The 21,139-nt window shown below is 49.7% G+C and overlaps 11 protein-coding genes across 11 annotated transcripts; 5 read left to right on the top strand and 6 right to left on the bottom strand.

Moving 5' to 3' along the window:
• Window positions 1-98: 98 nt before the first annotated feature.
• N7471_000568 (vacuolar protein sorting-associated protein 26) lies at window positions 99-2,193 on the bottom strand. Its single transcript, XM_057273289.1, has 5 exons — window positions 1,845-2,193; window positions 1,287-1,759; window positions 1,184-1,208; window positions 950-1,066; window positions 99-604 (listed from the first exon to the last, which is right to left on the bottom strand). Exons 1-5 carry the CDS (start codon window positions 2,062-2,064, stop codon window positions 375-377), a joined length of 1,065 nt encoding a protein of 354 aa, XP_057141468.1. The 5' UTR covers window positions 2,065-2,193; the 3' UTR covers window positions 99-374.
• Window positions 2,194-3,618: 1,425 nt separating this feature from the next.
• On the top strand, window positions 3,619-4,457 carry N7471_000567 (gluconokinase; the record flags this gene model as incomplete). The annotated part of the gene is made up of 2 exons (XM_057273288.1): window positions 3,619-3,873; window positions 4,005-4,457. 2 exons carry the CDS (start codon window positions 3,619-3,621, stop codon window positions 4,455-4,457), a joined length of 708 nt encoding a protein of 235 aa, XP_057141467.1.
• Window positions 4,458-4,978: 521 nt separating this feature from the next.
• Window positions 4,979-6,589, bottom strand: N7471_000566 (uncharacterized protein; the record flags this gene model as incomplete). Its single annotated transcript, XM_057273287.1, has 4 exons — window positions 4,979-6,064; window positions 6,135-6,206; window positions 6,261-6,364; window positions 6,421-6,589. 4 exons carry the CDS (start codon window positions 6,587-6,589, stop codon window positions 4,979-4,981), a joined length of 1,431 nt encoding a protein of 476 aa, XP_057141466.1.
• A 1,282-nt stretch (window positions 6,590-7,871) lies between these two features.
• On the top strand, window positions 7,872-9,524 carry N7471_000565 (Carboxylesterase type B; the record flags this gene model as incomplete). The annotated part of the gene is made up of 1 exon (XM_057273286.1): window positions 7,872-9,524. The coding sequence occupies one exon, from the start codon at window positions 7,872-7,874 to the stop codon at window positions 9,522-9,524; it is 1,653 nt and encodes a 550-aa protein (XP_057141465.1).
• A 615-nt stretch (window positions 9,525-10,139) lies between these two features.
• Window positions 10,140-11,555, top strand: N7471_000564 (phosphatidylinositol-specific phospholipase C; the record flags this gene model as incomplete). Its single annotated transcript, XM_057273285.1, has 1 exon — window positions 10,140-11,555. One exon carries the CDS (start codon window positions 10,140-10,142, stop codon window positions 11,553-11,555), a length of 1,416 nt encoding a protein of 471 aa, XP_057141464.1.
• A 239-nt stretch (window positions 11,556-11,794) lies between these two features.
• Window positions 11,795-12,844, bottom strand: N7471_000563 (mitochondrial 54S ribosomal protein uL10m; the record flags this gene model as incomplete). Its single annotated transcript, XM_057273284.1, has 1 exon — window positions 11,795-12,844. The coding sequence occupies one exon, from the start codon at window positions 12,842-12,844 to the stop codon at window positions 11,795-11,797; it is 1,050 nt and encodes a 349-aa protein (XP_057141463.1).
• A 206-nt stretch (window positions 12,845-13,050) lies between these two features.
• Window positions 13,051-14,659, top strand: N7471_000562 (anthranilate phosphoribosyltransferase). Its single transcript, XM_057273283.1, has 2 exons — window positions 13,051-13,489; window positions 13,550-14,659. Exons 1-2 carry the CDS (start codon window positions 13,130-13,132, stop codon window positions 14,513-14,515), a joined length of 1,326 nt encoding a protein of 441 aa, XP_057141462.1. The 5' UTR covers window positions 13,051-13,129; the 3' UTR covers window positions 14,516-14,659.
• A 295-nt stretch (window positions 14,660-14,954) lies between these two features.
• Window positions 14,955-15,276, bottom strand: N7471_000561 (Rpo12/RPC10 RNA polymerase subunit family protein; the record flags this gene model as incomplete). The annotated part of the gene is made up of 2 exons (XM_057273282.1): window positions 14,955-14,979; window positions 15,059-15,276. The coding sequence occupies 2 exons, from the start codon at window positions 15,274-15,276 to the stop codon at window positions 14,955-14,957; spliced, it is 243 nt and encodes an 80-aa protein (XP_057141461.1).
• A 525-nt stretch (window positions 15,277-15,801) lies between these two features.
• nar1 (iron-sulfur cluster assembly protein NAR1) lies at window positions 15,802-17,691 on the bottom strand (the record flags this gene model as incomplete). The annotated part of the gene is made up of 2 exons (XM_057273281.1): window positions 15,802-17,511; window positions 17,584-17,691. 2 exons carry the CDS (start codon window positions 17,689-17,691, stop codon window positions 15,802-15,804), a joined length of 1,818 nt encoding a protein of 605 aa, XP_057141460.1.
• A 476-nt stretch (window positions 17,692-18,167) lies between these two features.
• N7471_000559 (uncharacterized protein) lies at window positions 18,168-19,373 on the top strand (the record flags this gene model as incomplete). The annotated part of the gene is made up of 1 exon (XM_057273280.1): window positions 18,168-19,373. One exon carries the CDS (start codon window positions 18,168-18,170, stop codon window positions 19,371-19,373), a length of 1,206 nt encoding a protein of 401 aa, XP_057141459.1.
• An 810-nt stretch (window positions 19,374-20,183) lies between these two features.
• Window positions 20,184-20,621, bottom strand: N7471_000558 (uncharacterized protein; the record flags this gene model as incomplete). Its single annotated transcript, XM_057273279.1, has 1 exon — window positions 20,184-20,621. The coding sequence occupies one exon, from the start codon at window positions 20,619-20,621 to the stop codon at window positions 20,184-20,186; it is 438 nt and encodes a 145-aa protein (XP_057141458.1).
• Between the last annotated feature and the right edge of the window lie 518 nt (window positions 20,622-21,139).

The raw sequence follows: 21,139 nt of genomic DNA, 5'->3' as shown, positions 1-21,139 counted from the left end.
TTGTGGATGAAGTATGATACCGGCTGCGTGTGTACTATGTACTATGGCGATCAATGAATTGTTTTACTTTATACTTCAGAATGAAGATTCTTCCAGACAATACATCAGAGAGGGAGACATTCTACAATCTGAATCTAAGATGAGGTTCGATTTGAAATAAGACTTGGCACGAATGTAGGCAGAGTAAGGTATACTACAGAGTGATATCGTGACATAGCCGTGAGACAGGATGAACATACACAAAAGGAATAATGAGTAATAGAGGAGTAGGGGAAATCGAGGTCGGAGACAAGAGGCGGGTATAGAAGAACAGATCCGCAGGTACCAAGAGGCTGTAAGAAACACACGAGCGATAACGAGAATAGAATGAGAGTCTATGCTGCTGGCGCGGGAACAGGCTGAGGGTCCTGCCGAAGCGGCGCGGTGACTTCTCTGCCGGGTCCAGCGGTAGCAGAGCCCGGTGGGAGAGCGGGCTGCTGGCGCTGTTGCTCGAGGAGCATCTGCTGCTGGATCTGCTGCTGTTGTGCGATCTGGGCGTTCGGGGCGATCTCGGGGGCTTGGCGGTAGAGCGCAATTTCAGACTGTTTGAAGTAGCGGCGGGCATCTGTTGTTGGGTTAGTTTTGAAATTGGCATTGAGATTGTGGGCCAATGATGTATCAGGGTGGGAAGAGTGTATGGTAAATTGTATCGGTGGAGTTTGGGGACCAAAAGCGGTTTAGCGTGGGGGTGTCGGGAATTGGGGGGGGGGCTCGGAAGCAAATCGGCAAAGAAATGATGCAAGCCGGCCCGACTTGGATGGTTGTATTGGGTAACTTCAATTGCCGACAGATATTGCATGCATTTTGACCGTCTCTGCACCCCGCATTCTGGGGTGCATCATGGACTGTGATTTGAGGATTGCCAAGGATGGAGAAAGAATGGAGAAAGAATGGGGTAATTAGGACGTACCTTCGTCAATCAGCACGAGACTGAGATAGTACCTTGTCGAGTACTTCTTGTTAACGTCGCGGAATGTCGGCGTCAAGTCAAATCCACCAAGGAACAGACGAATTGGAATGGTTTCACCTATGGAAAGTCAGCTATGCTCAAGATTACCCCAAGCTTGCCAACCCTCGCGAGAATCATCAAGTCCGTGGGTTGGTGGCCGTGGCGGGGTTCAAAGTTTTCGAGCTGTTCACTAACCTCTCGATGGCGAACCGTCCATAATCTGCACGCAAGTTAGCATTCTTATGGTCTGTATTTCATATCCCAATATCACGTCAAGTGTATTCAATAAACCACATACCTCAAAGCGCACCAAAGTCTCACTCTCGTTATATTGGTTTGGCGGGGATCCCGTTGTCTCCCGCCGAATGATAGACAATTCCATATGCTTGATCTTGAGCCGCACGAGCAAGAAATAGATGCGGCCAACAATCACATCCTTGAGATGATACTTGGATTTGGAGTATTCGAATTCGATATGCAGGCAGTCCTCGATACCGACGTCCATCTTGATGGGGCTATTATTCTCAGGTGGCATGCGGTACGAGTACACCCACAAGTCCTTTTCCCGAATGACATCCGCCATGCGCCGCGAGACGGTTACCCGGACAAAGTAGCGCAGCTTGACGTTGATGCCATTGTAAGACTCGTATTGCTTTTCGACGTTCTTGAAATTGAAGGGGAAGGTCTGCGGGTGAAGCAGCTCACCGGGCGCGGCGAGCTCCTGGACCAGGGAAAGGAATTCATAATGGTTGCCTCGGTCGTAGAACATCTCTGTATTCCGAAATAGAAAGGTGTTAGCGGCCAGTCTGCGATGGCGAATTCAGCCGGGAGAGGCTGGGTGGTAGGTCCTACGCACCAATCGTGCCAATAAATTGCACCTTGATCCCCGTGTGTTCCAGTCGCTTGCCATCCTTCGGTCTGATGGTCACGGCGCCCTTGACGGACTCGCCGTCCATGTACAGAGGGACCCGCTCGCGGCGGCCCTTGTCGAGCTTGACGTCGACGGTCTGGCGCTCATCGAGGTCCTCGAGGACCACATCGATGTCGACCGGGGTGGAGAAGAAGAGCGAAGCCATAGTGGAGGTAATTGAGGCTGCAGCTATCGAGGCCCGAACCAATAAGTCGGAGCTTTGATGATCTGGAGCTGTCGCGGTGGCCTGGAGATGGCTTATGTAATACCGCCTCCCGGCCCCGCCCCCATGGACTGATATTCGACATAATTTTGCATAGAACTGGTGATTGGAGTATAAGATCTGAATAAGTGCCTATATACGATATTCGATACTCTTTTCATATTTAGCTCCATTTGGTCTCTTCCGATGTTAGTTCTGGAACCAACATCAAAGGTGATGCCACTGATCTACAACTACCCGTTGGACTTTGGACTCCGTAGGCTTCTTCAGACAGGTCAGATTGACAGGGCCTCAACATTTTCCACCGATTGGACCTGAAGCCCGTATTCGCTGTCTTTTAACCGTCCAGATACAAATTAGCCATACGGATCAGGGCTCAGCACACCCTCTAAACTACACCGAATAAGCAGGAGGAGATCGGATATGTCGGAATCCGCTTCCCGTCAGTCAGCTTCCCTCATGACCACAGATAAAACCAGCGGAAATTCACCTCCTGTCCAAGCAAGGATCCGACTCGTTTACCCCGCCGGAAGTTCCCTTCTTCCCCGGATTCTGAGGGGAAAGCAACGGTCTGGTCATGCGTACCAGGCACACCTAGGTACAATCGGTGTGACTTTAGGGAATCACCATGCATATTCCTACTCATATTTTCGTGTCATTCCAACGTTGTGTCCTATCGGATGAGACTATATCCCTCAGAATTTTTGTCTCCCCTGTGTTTTCACGGAATTGAGTATCGGCAATCTGTGTACGATCTTTCAAGAATCGGGTGGATCTGCGAATCTCCCAAAAGTGTGGGGGGCCGTCTCTCGGTTTCGACTTACTCGGAGTGTTGTTCGGCACGGGACAGGTGGGAGATAAAGAACCGTGGAATGACGCAGGTATTAGTGGGATCAATACAAAATTCCACTCAAATTCAGAGAGGGATAGGAGAAGGAGATGGATCAAAACTGGCGGTGTCTTTCTAGCGTGGGGGTGAGTTACCGTACCAAATACCGTGACATCATGAGGATATTTGTGTGTGTATTTTATGGATGTATTTGATGGATGTGTACGGAGGAATCAATTAGACAGTTAATATAGCAAAGTATAAGTAGAAAAGGATGGTTACACATAATCTTATATCCCTGAACCTGGTCGGCTATTCACCTTCCCCGGGTATAGTTTGAAGATATCCAAATTAGCCTAACCCCCCTTAAATATAAAGAACCAATAACCGTACGGATGTTGTCTCCCCCCACTCGGCTTCTGTTTGAATTTCTTACCCGACCCACTGTGATACAATATAAGTACTTAGAAAAGCAGGCTCGCGCTTTTATTTCTGAAACTTTTATTTCTCTGAATAAAATCTTATAGACCTGTTATAGAACACTTTATCCGTGTATCACCACAGCGTCATATCTCCACTCCGACCCAAACTATTACACTGGAAATCCAAAAGAGAGCATCTCTCCATTTCTCCCCCAAAAATCAACACATTCCTTTCCTCTCTACATCATGCTCTCCGCCGGAGAACGACCCCAGCCTCCTCACGCTCCCACCATAGTAGATTCCGCCGTGAGCAAGACGCGTATCATGCCGGACCTCGCCAATGGAACCAACGGAGTAACAACCTCCACACTCTCCACACCCTCCAAACCCGCGCAAATGCAACATATCTGGGTCGTGACCGGTCCAGCAGGATGCGGAAAGAGCACCGTCGGCAACGTCCTACGCACCGAGCTCGACATCCCATTCCTAGAAGGCGACGATGTAAGTACCCAAGTACCTGAACGCACCAGACACACACACACACACCCTCCAACCATCCAATTGCGCCCAAACCCAATAACCCCGGAAAAATACTCCAAAATGTATACACAAATAACTAACAAAACCCCCAGTACCACCCAGTGGCAAACAAAGAAAAAATGGGCAAAGGCATACCACTCACAGACGAAGACCGCTGGGACTGGCTGATCTCCCTGCGCCAGGCAGCAATCGATGCGCTCTCCCCCTCGGAACCCAACAAATTCCACCCACCCGCCGGCGTGGTGGTAGCTTGCTCTGCGCTGAAGCAGAAGTACCGGGATGTGATGCGCGTCGCTGCGTACGGCTCGCCCTCGGTGCAGATCCACTTCGTCTACCTCAAGCTCAATGAAGATGTGCTCATGCACCGTGTCACACAGCGCGAATCACACTACATGAAGAGCGGCATGGTGCACTCGCAGCTTGCGGCGCTTGAGGAGCCTAAGGGCGAGTGGGATGCTATTACTATCAATGTTGAGGGTACCATGGAGGAGGTGCAGCGGAATGTTATTGATGCTGTTACTGATAAACTTGCTGAGTATAAGTGATTGATTTGTCTCTGTCTTTCCTTAGATTGATGGGAGTGAGTTTACTTTTTACTTGGTGGGATTGTCGGTGATGTCCCATTGCTGTCCCAAAATGGGTATGATTTATGCATGGAGGATTGTTTAGCATTTTGTTTCTTTTCTGTTGATTGTTGATTTTGTTGTTCCTCCCAATGGTGTTTGGTGTTTTGGCCGGCTTGGCTATGTCACCGGTCTGTTTTAGATCTGGCGTTCTTGAAGCTCGCATCTCGGGCTTCTGTTTTGTGCTGTTTTGATATATCAACTGTCTGGCTTGGCAGGCTTCGCGATATCCTTTGTTTAAGTGTGGACTTTCATATCAATTGACCTGTCTACATCTTTTTTCATCTTTTCGTTTTCTCTGTACGAGGTACTAAGTAGCTCAATCTATAATATATCGGAGCTAGTAAATTAGATGAACCAAGTACACAGTGTCTTAAGATGTACCACAATTTGTTTTTATTTAGATGCAACTAAATAGTTTATCAAGAGGTGATTTATCCAATTCACCTGAGATTTAGAAGCATAAGCTCTGGCGACTCAACTAGGTCCTTAACCCTGTTACCCATCCTCGCCATTGTCGCACCATCAATGACACGGTGGTCCGCGCTCCAACTGAAGTTAACCATATCCCCGCGTGTAACCTGTCCGTCCTCATCAAAGACCGGCACAGCTCTAGACCTACCCACGCCAAGAATAGCCACCTCCGTTGGCACAATCACCGGAGCCACATATGTACCTCCGATACCTCCGATATTCGACACGGTGATAGTGCCACCACTGAGATCAGCGGGCGTCAACTTGCCGGCGTTACCAAGGGCACTGAGCCGCGCGATCTCAGCGGCAATGTCGACGATCGAGCGGCTGGCGACGTCCTTGATGTTCGGAACAATCAGCCCATTCGGTGTATCCATAGCAATTCCGATATTGTGCTTGGCGCGCATGACTAGCTTGGGCTTTGCGGGGTCGGTGGTATCGACTTTCGAGTTGAGGATTGGGAACTCGGTCAGAGCTTGTGAGACGGCCTTGACGACGAAGGGGAGGAATGTGATTTTGGTAGGATCGCGTTTGTCGCTGGCGAGTTTCTTGCGGATGGCGGTGATGTCGTTGACTTTGAGTTCGTCTGCGTAGAGGAAGTGTGGGGTGTTCAGGGATTTGGTCATTGTCTTGAACATCTGTGACTGCATCGGGGTCAAGTTGACAATTGACTCTGCTTGCCGTGTGTCTGGTGACATGGAGACTGGGGCGGGCACTGATGTTGGAACCGCTGGAGAATCTCTCTCTGCAACGAACTTCAGTACGTCTTCTTTCATCACCCGCCCGTCTTTGCCGGTTCCGTTGACTTCGAGGATGTTCACGCTGTGGCTCTTCAATAGCCCGCGTACTGCGGGTACTGCAAGAGATGCATGCTTTGTCTTGGGTGTCTCGTCCAGAACTTTGATAGGAGGAGGGGTTATTAGAGAGGACTCGGGTGCTAGAGTTGCAGCTGGGACCTCAGAGGCTGGGGTAGGTTCAGACGGCGCTGCCCTTGATTCAGGCGGCGGGTTATCATCGGGGTATTTTCCATCTGCAACTTCGATGTCGCAGAGTGCCTACGCAAGCCTGTTAGTATGGTAATTGCAGTGTGAATGCCAGGTGGGCGGGAGTGAAGGTAGTACACACCCTTCCCGTAGGCACTGTGTCATCTGTCTCGAAATGTAGTTTCTTGATAACGCCCTCATATCTCGAAGTAATCTGGGTTCGTTAGCCATTAACCTATAATAAGGGAACAAGGAAGCTAGCACTCACATCATCGACAGCTTTATCCGACTGATATTGGCACAAGGGCTTCCATTCCTCAATATGAGCCCCTTCTTCCACATACCATTGAATGATCTGGACTTCCGTGATGCCTAGTAATTGTAAGTGAATAAATTGAGAAATGAAGTAGGAATAAGATATAAATTACCCTCGCCGACATCCTTCAGAACTTGTGATTTGATCCCCCATAGCAGAGAGCTGGCGTGGAATCTCCGGGACAAGAGCGGAGGTAGGGTGGAGCGAATGCGGAGGCGATTCTGGGGTAGACAAGGCCTGAAGTTGCGGGCAGTGAGTCCCCCGCTGCGGCTGAAACTCATGATAAAAAGGGAACGGTGGTAGAGACAAATTCAAAAGAATGTTTTTTAAAATTCCTGAAGAGAAAGGGAGCATTGTGTCTATTTTATTTGGCACTCGAACATCGACTGTTCTGCCCGCACGCCGATGCTAACCGATGCTACCCACGTGATCTCCCCGCATTAATGCAAGTATGGGGGAAGTAGGGGAAGTATGGCACTGACGTTATGGTCTTATTTCTTTGTCTCTTTTTCAAATTGCTAGGCAATTCTTGAGGCTTGGATATATTGTGAAGTGCCAATTGGGAAGTACAGGCAAATAAATGTTTCACATGATATACATGACACAGCTGGGCAGTATAAAACAAAGCAGACTAAGGTATAGAGCCCAAAGGGTGGTTATATATCCATGGATTCTATCAGTGGAGGCAGTTGGAGTAGAATTGTATATGGCACAAACAATGGGATTCAGTCTATTTGACCCCAGTGCAAGGTAGTCGGCCAGAATCCTCCCTGGGTGGCTGAGTGGGTGAGAGACACAAGGCCATCTGATTACTGGGTGAAACAACGAGCACGGGTGATACCGCATTGGGGATCCCAGTTAATGGTGAAACTGGTCAGGGTTTCGATCCTGCGCCGGGAGTAATTGGGGCATGGGTCATCTTTTTTTTTTTTTTTTCATCTTTCCTTTTGCTTGACAAGCAAAGAGACCCGTACCCGTGGACAAGACCATTATCCTATAAGTCTCTCCTTCTACTAAATGAAGGATAGCACCTTCTCCACAGGGTCCCTATCAATGTTATACTTGTTATATCGATGTGGGTGTAATGGTGCCATGCCTGACGGAGAAACCCAAGGGTGTATCCATCATGATTATTAGATTCGACTTGTCCCTGTCAGTCACCCGAATCCCGGGTCGGGCCTCAGCCATAAACACCGAGCTCATTCCCAATTCTCTACTTCAAGAATCCGCTTTACTTCTGCAAGAAACAAGAATATCTCGGAAATTGCCCGACTTACGTCCGCGTTCCAGAGGTGGAGACGACTTCAAGATGATCGTCATAGCCTTAACCCAATGCAGAAACCAAGGCCGACTCTGCAAGGCCCGAGATTTACTAGATCAGATACTGAGGCACCAGTCAACGAGGTAGGTTTGCTGCGTAAACCGTTGGACTGGTACGTACGTCGATTACGCAGGTGAAGAAGCTTACCTAGATATAAAAAGATCCTTGATTCCTCAACTCCTGGCCTTGTGCTTCGGGTTTTCAATCGCTTCAATCTTCTTTTTCACAGGGATCCAACCATTATGGCTTTCCTGACCAAGACTCTGGCCTCATTGGCCCTGGGTGCTGCTGTCGCCCAAGCCCAGCTTTGGGACAAGGTCATCCAAACCTCCTACGGTCCCGTCGAGGGGTTCCAGTACTTTAACCAGTCCACCCTGGATAAGTACTTTGATGGCGCCGAGTCCAACGTTGCCGCTTTCTTGGGTATTCCTTTCGCTGCCGATACAGGATATCAGAACCGGTGGAAGGCACCGCAGCCCCGCGAGTCATGGAACAAGACCTTGAAGGCCACGGACTTTGGCCCTGCCTGTCCTAGTGCCTCGGCTTCCGACATTAGCGAAGACTGCCTCAGTCTCAACGTCTGGACCAACGCTAAGACCGCTGGTGCCAAACTTCCTGTCATGGTTTGGAACCAGGGTTCCGACGAAACCAGTAACAACGAGTGGTGGTACGGTGGTGGCATGGCCTTGAAGGATGTCATTCTCATCACCTTCAACCGCCGTGATGATGCATTCGGCTATCTCGCTGCCCCTGAACTCAACGAAGAAGGCTACAAGCTTACTGGTCATAAGACCTCTGGCAATTACGGTGTTTTGGATCAACTGGAAGTTCTCAAGTGGGTGCAGAAGAATATTGCCAAATTTGGTGGTGATCCTGACCGCGTCACCGTTGCTGGTCAGTCTTTCGGCTCTTCTCAAGTTTACCATGCGGTCAACAGCCCTCTCTTCACGGGCTACTTCCACGGTGGTATCTCCCAGTCTGGGATTAGATACCCCTACGATACCATGCTGGCTGGCCTTGCCACCTCGTACGTCAACATGTCTACTGCTATCTCCAATGGCGCTAGCTACATCAAGGCCCACAACGTTTCTACAATTGAGGAGATGCGCACGCTCTCCATGGAGAGCTTACTAGTTGGTTCCTCAGACCGTGTCACCAACAGCACCATTTGGTGGGTCACCGCACTCTCTGCTGGTTATCCTCTGATATTCAAGCCCGTTCTGGACGACTACGTGCTCCCATCCAAGTACATCGAAACCCTGATCAATGGCCCTGCCAACGATGTCCCGGTGATTACTGGTAACACCAAGGACGAATCTGGTGCCTCCCCCAACACCGACTACACCGTTGAGGAGTACGAGTACTACTGTGGACTCAAGTACGGCAACCTCTCCAGCGAATACTTCAAGCTCTACCCCGACCACAACAACGATACCATTGCCTCTCGAGCCTGGAGCGCTGCTGCCCGTGATCTCTCTCTTGTCGGCTCGTGGGCCTACGCCACTGACTGGTACAAGTCTGCCACTGCGCACTTCTACACCTACTACTGGACCCATGCGCCCCCAAGCCAGAACCAAGGTGCCTTCCACCAATCTGAGATCATGTATGCGCTGGGCGCTCTCTACGCCAATTCCGATACGTACGCTTTCACCAAGATCGACTTTGAGATCCAAGAGAAGATGTCGTCCTACTGGGCCAACTTTGCGAAGACCCTCAACCCCAACAATGGCGGCTCGTACAATGGTAGCAAATCTTTGCCGCATTGGAGCCCCAACAGTGCCGATGGTACCCAGGTTGTCATGGAACTCGGTAACCAGTTCAAAAATGTGCCCATTGCGAAGCCAAAGCAGGTGGACTTTATCATGGACTACTTCCACCAACAGGTCCCCTACTAGAGGATTTCCCTTTGGGTTGGCAAGCTCTTTATCAGACAAACCAGGGATATTCCAGTGGTTCGATAAATACCTACATATACATATGTAGTCAATATATACTATGTTTCTTGATGCAGGTAGACACGTGGTATGCATAAACCGGACCAAGGTTATTAAGTCAATGACCTCAACCTTAGAACAATCCGGAGAATACAACATTGAACCTTCCTTTGTATAATATATCTAGACAGAATGGCTTCAATCCTGGCGAATAATGAAACAAATGCGTACAATATGCAATTGCACGGAGTAAGCCCGGGAATATTAGGCCCAGATCGCCAGGGCCGAGCAAGGCGCGACACTAATTGCCTACACCGGCTCCGTACATCGTACTCCGTTCTCCGTACAGATCTTGAAAATCTCCGCTCTGTCTCGCAAAGATGTCCACGCGAATCAGCTTCACGCGCCAAGAACGAGGGCTCCCCTATCGGAGATCGTCCGCTGATCCCCAGTGGAGGGGTAACCCACTTTGATCTCAGCTCTCTAGGCAACCGATTTCGAGCTAGATTGAGACAAACCTTTCGCACAGGGACTTGCGACGATTTCGATTTCAAGTCTCCAAATTGCCAATTCACCATGGTTGCTGAGCACCTCACTATCCGCAACAACACCTCTACTCCTATCGTCCTGAAGCGCATCGAGCGCTTCTCGGCACCGGAGAAAGATGGGTTCAATGCTTTCAGCACAATGGCCAGGAACTTCACCCAAGTATTGACCAACCAAACCCGCAATGACGAGGTCTCCTCGATCGAACAGGACAGCCGTCCCTTCGAGGAAAAGGATGTTGACATTCACCTGGACGCATTCGCAACGAAGAAGACCGAGCTACGCTCCTTCATCCACTCCGACAAGGAGCGCATGCGTCTAGTCTTCGAGGTCGAAGACCAGAAATACCAGGTCCAAGTCCCCGTCCCAACAACAGAGTCAGCAGGAATGAAAGCACTAAACGAGAACCCCAAACACCGCTTCACCGGCGTCTTCGTGACCCCAGAATCTTTCCTCGCAATCTTCTCCTCCGCAAACCTGAATGCCTGGATGCGCGAACTCCGCGACGACACCCTCGTCTCTGCCCTCTCAATCCCAGGCACGCACAACTCGCCTACATGCCACATGGCGCCACCCTCAGTGCGCTGCCAGGCCGTGAGCCCGAAAGAGCAACTCGAGAACGGCGTTCGGTTCTTCGACATCCGCGTGCAGCCTCAGTACCCCGACGACGCGGCGCGCGACGAGCTGATCCTCGTACACAGCGTGTTCCCCGTCTCGCTGACAGGAAACAAGTACTTCCGCGACCTGATGCGTGAAGTCGACAGCTTCCTCGATCGCAACCCGTCCGAGACGCTGATCGTCTCTGTTAAGCGGGAGGGAACCGGTAACGCGACTGACGAGCAGCTCTCGCGTATTTTGCACGACCACTACGCTAAGGCGGGTAGTCGGTGGTGGGTGCGGCCCAAGATCCCGACTCTGGGCGAGGCGCGTGGCAAGGTTATTCTGATGCGTCGGTTTAACTTGCAGCAGAAACTGAAGGAAGAGCATGGTGGTAATGGTTGGGGTATTGATGCTGCTGCGTGGGAGGATAATACTCCCAATGCTAAGTGTCCCAGTGGCCAGCTCTGCATTCAGGATTTCTATGAGGTGCTCGTGAGTATGAATATCGAGAAGAAGATTAAGTTCGTCTCGGAGCAAATTGATCGGGCAAGCTGTTGTCGCTATCCGTTTGGAGTCCAGCCTGATATGAATGCGACGAAGGCCTTCCCCTTTTATGTCAATTTCTTGAGTGCCAGTAACTTCTGGAAGACGGATACTTGGCCCGAGAAGATTGCTGCTAAGGTTAACCCGGCTATCGTGGATTATATCTGTCGCCGAGGCAATGAGCATGATGCGGACTGCTCGACGGGTATCCTTGTTACGGACTGGGTTGGTTTGAATGGAGATTGGGATCTTGTGCGCTGCATTGTGGGCATGAATGCCAAACTGCGCTTGAGACAGAACTAGATGGTGAACATGGTGGACACACATCGGGAGGAAATTTGTCTTTTAGGCGCGGTCTGTATTTTGCCTCACATATACAGGGAATGCAATGATTCATGGGTTAAACAGAAAATATGATGCACCAAAGTTGATTTCTTGCAAGTATACATTGATCCTGAAGTAGGAAGTGGGTGTCTTGAGGCGACGAAACGCAGAATATGATCTATTATACAGGAAAATGAATCAGAATGACCATGACCAGATTAGGACGATTCGCTCTTGTCGCCCTCCGGTCCCTTCTCCTCTTCTTCCAAAACACTCCGGCGGCTCTCCAAGGTAAAGTAGATGCTCTTGCCAGCTCCCTCCAGAGTAGTTGCAACGCTGGAGCTCATGCTCTGCAGGGCAGTAACAAGCTGGGAGCGAAGACCGTCCATGCCACCCTCGATGCTGCCGACCCACTTGGTCTGATCGATATCAAACACCTGGTTGTCCACACGGGCAGCCAGCAAGTTAATCTTGCGGAGACCGTTCTGAACAATGGGCTCGTGGTATTCCGGGTTTGCCTTGCGGGTAGGGCCCTTGAAGCCGGATTCCTTGGGAGCGAGGATTGAGAGCGCGGCCTTCATGTGTTCAGGCGAGACGGTAGGGATGGAAAGGACAGCAACAGGGCCGATGAGCAGGGGAGAAAGCTCGTGCATGCCCTTCATGTTCTTCACTGCCTCGTGGGCAGTGCGAGACAAGTCGTGGGTCAAGGCCGGGTCATCCTTCGAGCCGGAGATCGCAGGGAGCTCGGCGGAGGTTTGTGTCACGGGGTCAACTGCACTTGGAGCCTTTCCTGAGCCCAGGGAAGCCTCGCTGGGCCGGAAGTACTCGACAATGCGCAGAGCTACCTCGAAGATGCTGGTCTGGATGGTTTGGATCTTAATGTAAGGAGCGAGGGCAGGCGCTGTCCGGCCCTCGGCGGCAATCTTCTCATCCACTTTTTGCAGGGCAATAGTTAGTTCTCGTCGGATGGCGGCCCATTCCATTGACTTGAGATTGTTGTGTTGGAACAGCACGATGAGAGGAGATGTGCGGAGAAGGGAGGTGTATGACCGTAGGAGTTGCGACCGGCGGTATTCGGGATTGCGGTGCGAGGGAGGTTGGGTAGGAGGGAATAGTGATACGGGAGCTGGTGAGCGTGTCATCTGCTCAATTGAAGCAGCTGGCGTGACTGCCGGGGCCGCAGCGCTGGATGCGCTCCTGATAATTCGGAGTTCATATTGGCATCGAGGGATTTGCTGAAGCGACGAGATTCTTAACCGGGGCGGCATTGTGTTTGATTTTGGTGGTGAATTTACCAATGCCCGAAACAATTCAAAAAGGTGATATACACAGGTCAAGACTGGTCAAGACAAGCCCCCGGGGAATGCAAATGATATTTTTAGGGTCCTAAAACGGTAAGGTGCCCAAATGGCGGTGAGCTATTTTGCCGCCTATATCGGGCTCTCATTGAGTCACTCGATTTACGAAGTTGCAGGTATCTTTTTCAGCTTGTGAAACCCCATTGGGATTGCTGGGCTATTGTTAACATACAATCGCTTACAAAGATTTCAAGTATGGCGACACCTATATCCTCTTCCTCTCAGCGGCCAGAGTCCATTTCGATCGCCCCGCTCCTCCAGCGACTCGCCTACCCCGCGGCTGCTGGTATTCGCGTCAGCGCACAAGATCTCCCCGCTGTGAGTGCAGAGGAGATTGCTTCTGCCTTTGCGCTTATCTTCGAGGACCGGCTATCTCATATTCAAACCGCTGCCCTTCTCACATTGCTCCACTCAACCGGCAAGGATAGACAGGCAGATGTGATTGCGAAATGTTCCCAATGCATGCGAGAGGCTGCTTGCCAAGTTGAGAAAGGCCCGCTTAAGAAGATTATGAAGTCTCGTAATCTGAAAGCTGGAAATTATGAAGGTGGATTGGTATGCATATATGCCCACCCATTTTGTCATTGAGTTATATTGACAAGCCGCGATGTATAGTGTGATATTGTTGGAACTGGAGGAGACTCTCATTCGACCTTTAACATTTCCACGACCTCCTCAATCGTTGCCTCTCCTCTTCTCATGACAGCTAAACATGGCAACCGCGCTCAAACATCGACCTCTGGGGCTGCCGACGTCCTCAATGCCATCCAGCCATTGGCACCCAAGATTGCAGCCATCACCGCTAAGAATCTGGCCCAGGTCTACGAGAAAACAAACTATTCGTTCTTGTTCGCTCCGAATTTCCACCCGGGCATGATGCATTCCAACCCTGTCCGCAGGGGTCTCGGCCTCCGAACGATCTTCAACCTGATGGGCCCTTTGGCAAACCCCGTTGACTGGGCACTGGAAGCACGCGTGGTTGGCGTGGCATACCAGAGCCTTGGTCCAGTGTTTGCCGAGGCTTTCAGACAAAGCGGAGCGAAGAAAGCCATGATTGTTTGCGGCGCAGAGGACATGGACGAAATCAGCTGCGCTGGAAAGACAAACTGCTGGAGGCTCTCTGAGTACCCGAACCCTGCATACAAAGCCCCCGAAGACGATGCAAACGACTCAAGTGAATATGATATCAACAATCCCCGTACACTTGTCAAAACCGACACCTTCCAGCTCCAGCCATCCGACTTTGGCCTCTCTAGTCATCCCCTTAGTGATGTGGGCGGAGGTAAAATGCCCAAGGAAAACGCAGCAAAGCTGATGAGCATACTTCGAAATGAGCTTCCACGGGATGACCCCATCCTGGAGTTTGTTCTCATGAATGTGGCTGGTCTGCTTGTCACGTCGGGCATTTGCGAGGCCGATACCAGCAACATGGGACCTGGCGATGATGGTCAGGTCATCACCGAGCGTGGCCCTGGAGGCGGCCGCTGGAAAGAAGGCGTGCGTCGCGCACGCTGGGCAATTGAGAGCGGGCAGTCTCTGAAAAACTTGGAGCAATTCATTGAAGTAACTAACCAGCTCTAAAGTAGAATCTTGTGACTAGTTTTGTAGGTTTCGATTTAGTATGTTATAGCTCTTTCGGGTCCAAAAAGCTTTCGGTTTGGGTTATGTATGGTTTCACCTGTTCTGATGGGGGCTGATGTACGTTTAGATATGTGGATATTTCGGGTCCATGAGTAAATGCCTTTAATTCGTGAAACCAAATATAATTGTTTCTAGAAAAAAAAGGTGAAGCCTCCTTCTCACAAGTCAGTAGTACTAGCGGACATGGCCAGAACATCGTATCTGGTTCTTGTAGACTGAGACCATAGAAAAACTGGTTTGTGTAATTCAAATCCAAGGCGCCATTGTATGCATAATTCGTCAAATAATAAAGATTTCAAACCCAAAGGTTCTAAGGCTGATTCCGCCTGAGCCATCGCAACCTCCAAACGTCTGATTTCTGTTCGTGTAAATGAGACGTCTACCGAGCCTGGAACTGGACCATACTATTGAGAAGCAAGAGAGAAGAAGTCAGCCCATGTCTCGCGCATATCGCATGATAATTCCTAGGAACGAAAATCTTACCGCTTGGTCCGCTCCTTGTACAGCACACGGTGACCGCAGTCCTTGCAGCGGATCTGGTCGCCACGCTTCAGTGGAACACGGGCAGAGCATTCGCCGCACAGGTAGGTGACTGAGGGGCTGTCGATGGCCATGGCGCTACCGAAACCTCCGCCTCCGGCTTGGGTGTCGAAGTTGTTCTGGGTGCCCATCGCAGGGACCTGGTAGGTTTCACGAGACATCGTTGAGGGTTGAGAGTGGTGTGGTAGAAAAAGTGATTATTTTGCGCGCGAGTTGATCGTATTCGATGAGAGGATGAGAGTTGTGAGGTGGAAACTAGCTTCAACGCTGAGATACTTGGATTCTTTTTCTTTCTGGAGCGCGGGATTTTAAGTGCTTAGTCATGCGTCTGACATATTAGTCATCACATCCAGGCCCGATCTGGAAGTATAAAAAGCACTCTGATTTTGTATGAAATCTAGGAAGGAGATCTTGGAATGTATTTTTTGATGGCTTCATTAATATCATTGATCGTATCTGAAGGTATCTGCACCTTTTTTCTATGCATTTATCGTGTCATAAGCTTAAAACAATTCAGTACCTCATGTATCATCGACCGTGACTTCAAAAATGAAAATATGGTATATCCCCCAGAAACATGCAAGAAAAAATCAGATCCGGCGCCATGCAAATGAAGCAAAGGAGAGGCCACGAAGAAGACTACCACGAGCGTGTATCTCGTAGCAGCAAAATGAAGCAGATATAAGTTACCAACCACCACCAATCTTCCCCGCAAGCTCCACAACCCGACTTGTATCATTAGCAGGTGTTTGATCCTTGCCAACATCACTTTCCACCTTGCGGTAGGTAGTATAGACGAGCTTAGAGAGGGGGATGTTCATGTATTCTGACCAGGACCGCAAGCCTGCATGTATTTTAGCCTCCTTGTCAGCCAATGAAGACAGCTGATACTGAGTCTCCAGTTCAGGCTCAGACTCAGAGTCCATGGAGAAATAAGCCTCGTCGACTCGAGCAAGCCACACGCGCTGCTCATGTGGTGATGGCTTCATAGATGCGTCTAGTGCCTCTCCTTGGGAAGGACCAATGACTTCTCTGGCGTCTTCGACTCGGATCTGGCCACCGCCATTCGTGCACCCACCCGGACAGGCCATGACCTCCACGTAGGCGTAGTCTGATCCTGAGCTGCTTGTGGACACGGCGTTACGAGATATAGGCTGGCGCCGACCTGCGGCAGGTCTGGCGGCAGGTCTGGCGGCTGGTTTTGCGCCAGGAAGCCTCGATACACGTGCGGGCTTGAGCTTCCGGACAAGGTTTTGGATATTTCGGAAACCGTAATAGCGAGCTGCTTTCAAAATGGTTTGACCCTCTTGAGACATGAGCACGTACTCCACGACATCGGCATTGCGTCCGCGGTTAATCACAAGTTCGCTGCCTGGGTTGCGAGCTTGGAAAGTCATGAGCACGTGGTGTAGGTAGCCTCCAGAGGTACCTGTAGCAATAGATTGTTCCGCCCGAGAGCGCTTGAAGGAAAGGAAAGAATCGAGGGTCTTTTCAGGGAAGGGTGGGGTGAAAGACGAAGGCAGAGGTTGCAAAGGCAAGTTTGGTAGTGAGAACCCTCGAGACGAAGCCAGAGATAGAAGCTCACGAGCAGTGATGACACAGTCTACGTCGCGAACAGGCTGTGTCTCAGAGTCCGTGGAATCTCCCTGTCGCCATGACACATCTGTGAGTTCTTCTCGACTAGCTTCTAGCTTCTTGTCAAAGCAGGGCATGACTGCCAAATGCCAGATCCGAGAAGGATGGACCCCGAGAGACTTGCTCAAAACGGTTTTGAGAAACGTCCCCGACAAAGCCTGCGGGGACTTGAGCCGAGATAGGTGTGGAAGGATAAAAGGGTGAGTCTTCTCAGCGTAACAAATCCATCCAGGGCAAGCTGAGGATAAAATAGGTCGTTCGGGAAGAGAGTCAGCCGACTGGCTCGCTGTTGACGAGTTGAGCGAGTCCGAAACCTCGTCTGCAGTGAGCACTAGCACGGCCTCTCGCATAGCATTGGTGTCGACAACCCATGTAAACCCATTTCCGTATTTACCCCCACCTCGCAAGCCCTGCGGGCCACTAAGTAATTGGTTGATCATGTACCCCGCTTCTTTCTCCGAAATCCCATAGGTTGTTGCCAGACTTGCCCTGACTTGCGGGCTGACACTGGCCACAAAGATTTTGCCCTCTCCAGAGTCTTCGGTATTATTGACCATCACCCCATGATGCTCATGCATCAAGGGAATCTCCGGATGCGCGTCAAGTGTATTGAGGACCTCGGCGTGAGACTGGAGTGATATCAACACTGCTTCGGCGGATGTAACACAGCCAGAGCAAGCGAGGCAGTCCGTCAAAGAAATCTGTGCCGGGGGGAGATCCTCGGGCTGGACCTTGTCTTCCGTTGTTACTTCATAGGCGTCCTATAATTAGAAAAATTAGTAAAAGAAACTCATATATCACACAGTTCCAGTGAGATCAATAACCGGACATACCTCTGGATTCTTTGTATCTTTCGGTGGAAGGGTTTCAACTGGTTTGATACACGCGACCCCCGGCGAAATGAAATCATTCAGATCGTCTGCTGACAGGATCGCGCTCATTGTGACGGAGTACTGCTTTGGACGGCCCTGAATGAAGAGAGGGAAATGGCGTAAATTTGGCTGCTTTGATTGCAAGGGATAATCAGAATAAAAACATCGAAACCTTGGAGGATTAAAATAGTTCTGCAAGCAGACGACAAGCCAACGGCGTTGCACGCTTTGTCATGGTGGCGAGATCGGAGATAAGCTCACCGCCTTATGCGGGCTGCACTTGCCCTGATTGGTCGGATTGGAAGTATGCACGTGACCTACTCGATGTTTCTTTCAACTTCGACTTACCACCGTTCGAGTCTCGAGTCTTTGTCTTCTCTTATTCTTTCAATTAGTCTGTATGTAGGAATATACTGGCTTAGATCTAGCCAATTGGTGAGTAAAAAATGGGCCATAAAGAGCCCCTGGAACCCTCGTCTTCATCAAATTAGCAACTTCTCTACTGTTTCTTTCGCATATCTATCACCTTCAATACAGAAAAAGCCATGCCAAAAAAGAAAGTGCCTGCCCAGTCCGATACCTCCGGGTCGTCACAGTCCAGACAATCAATAAGTTCTAAGTATGCGAACCAATCACCCGCCAGAAGCAAAAACAGTCTCAGCAGTAGCGGCCTCACTGGAGTGATGAGTACCATTCATGAGAAATTCGCATCCGGGTCCGTCTCCAGCGACAAACAAATGACTGGTCTTGATGGTGAGGAAATGGACACTGACCTTCTCCCGCCACCCGACACTGCATCCGGCTTTTCACTTACACCGGGGAGTCAGCCTGATGTACTTAAGAAGAAACATCCGGCCCAAAAGCCTGATCTGGCTAAGAAACGACGCCCTAGTATTCGTGGAATCAAGGGTGGTGGTATCAAGAAGTTCCAATACGCTGCAATGCAGAATGTGATCGCAACAACAAAAGAAGCCACGATAGCAATCTTGTCCAAAACAGAATTGGAGGGAACTCGGTTTGGTTATATGGCGAGCAAATGGACCGCTCCTGTCCTAGATCCCAATTCTGTGGAGTATCCAAACGAGACCACTGTGGTTAGGGTCTTGGCGGGAGACACATATGACCGGGCCCTGGAGATGCAAGATGCTGGCGGCACCAGCGATCACATGCCAGTATGTGTTCTCAACTTTGCCAATGCCGAAAAACCCGGTGGGGGTTGGCTCAATGGTGCTCGAGCCCAGGAGGAACAGCTTTGCTACCGAAGCACACTGATTGATACTCTCGATCCCCGGTTCTACCCAATGGAAGATCTGGAGTGCCTCTATTCACCTAGTGTGATCGTCTTCCGAAACAACGTGGACAATGAGTATAGCTTCATGTCGGCGGACGACGAGCTACACCTGAACCCCACTGTTAGTGTTATCAGCATGGCAGCGCGGAACAAACCTGCATTGACCGCCGACGAATCCACGTACAAGGACGTGGCACAGCGATATCTCATGAAAGCCAAGATGCAATTGATCCTACGCACGGCAGCACACAACAGTCATCGCCGCTTGGTCCTCGGTGCTATTGGCTGTGGGGCCTTTCGTCATCCCACTCAGGAGGTGGCCGAGTGCTGGTACGAGGTTCTCATGAAAGAAGAGTTCAAGGGGTGGTTTGAGAGGATTCATTTTGTAATTAAAGACTCACCCGCTGAGAACAATCTTGAGATTTTCACGGAGACATTGGATGGTTTGAACATCAGATGAGTCTTGCGAGGTTCAATTTCATTTTTCTTTGTTAGCTTCTCTCACTTGGGAAGGGTTTGGGGTTTGGGGCTTTTGAGGCAGGCGCAAATTATATAGGAACCTTTGAATCAAGTTGTGTGTTGAAGAAGTGGCCTGGTGAAGGGTGTCAGACCCCACAGTGTAAATAGCTACATACATGATGTAGGCTTTTTTATATATCCTTCGACAATACATAGACATCTTCTGATTCCTTGCCCTGATACATCATCTCAACAGGTTTCAGGTGTTATCTTTGGAATGTACTGGGGTTAACCCAACCACCATTCGCCCTTACAGCAACCTTCATCTATCATTGTCGCTACTTATTTCCTAGCCACTTTTTACCAATTGATACCGTGAGCCAGTACCTTCACATGACTTCACTAGGACCACTGTTACTGTACCCAAACGCGGACAGGCGACCCCTTACTCGTCTTCGCCCCCGGCGCTATCCAGGATAGACATGTGACGGGGGTGGTTGATGAGAATTTATGTCTACATTTCCTATAAATTACTTGAAATTGATCTGAGAATGAATTTGCATTGCCAACAAACGTGGAACTATAAAATTCAAATAAAAATTTGGCCAAGAATAAGCATAAAAGAGACTAACAAAAATGTAAACAGAAAACAAGCGATAGATTCACATATGTGTATAAAAAGAGAGAAAAGCAACAGCAAAGGGAATATGCAACGTACCTTCAGAATTTCCAATTAACAGGAAATCATCACTCCCAAGAATCTGCCGGTCTGCATCTAGCTGTGTGCAATTTCGTCAACAGACAGCTCAGTTCAGAAGTTCAGTTCAGAAGCTCCGGAGAGCAAGACCCAGCCATCGTCGGTTACTCTAACATGAGAAGGCTCCATTTGATTGTAATAATCAACGCTAGTGCCAAGAGGAATCAGGCATTTGCGCTCAAGCCCGGCAAGCACTTCCACAGTCCAGCGCTGAGAATCCTGCACAGGGACTGCTACTACCGCCGATTTGACCTTGTTGATATCGCTTACAGCAATATGGCCGACGTATTGCTTTCTCGATATACCGAAACTGTCCATTCTCTTCCCGGCTTGAATCTTGCGCTCGTAGTCCCGATTCTGAGTAGGACGTCCAACGACGTGATACCATGTACAACTCAGCGAGTCAGGGTAAGCAAGCAAAAGCATCCAATGCAAAGGGTCATCACCTCTCCGTTGGCAGAATGCCACATAGATGTCCCATGAGTCAGCCATGTCTGACGAAGCAATAGTCCTGGTTGTCAAAAATAATCGAGATTTTTTCTTTTCCAAAGTGGGTTTGGAATTATCCAATGGTAGGCTTGTTGTTTCGGATGCGAATGAGACTTGAGACTGATGTATTAACGGTTGGGGCCGTCTAGAGACTTTATATATCTGTCCCTTGGTTGATCCTATTCCCTCGCATACGATGACAGACAAACACTCTTTATGAGCGAAAAATGGAACTATGCAATATCAAGCCTATTGTCTGAGATTAAAATGAGTATGACCATTAATAATTGGGTTGATATATATAGTTTTTACATATATTTCGCTGTCTACTCCAAGAATTATGCGCTATACAGCCCATTGCCTGGGATTGAAGTGAGTATAGCCATTGATAGATAGGTTGATCTATACGCTTATTGCACATGTCTTGTTGCCTATTCGATTACCCTGCATGAAATGGTTATTCATAATACTAAAATAATCAAAATAACAAAGAATTTTGAAACTGATCCTTCGCATTCGTT

Source organism: Penicillium samsonianum (assembly GCF_028829775.1).
Source record: "Penicillium samsonianum strain IBT 33392 chromosome Unknown utg000001l_segment0_segment0, whole genome shotgun sequence".
Taxonomy (NCBI): Eukaryota; Fungi; Ascomycota; class Eurotiomycetes; order Eurotiales; family Aspergillaceae; genus Penicillium; species Penicillium samsonianum.
Note: the sequence above shows the minus strand (reverse complement) of the source record. Positions and strands in the feature narration are given on the sequence as shown.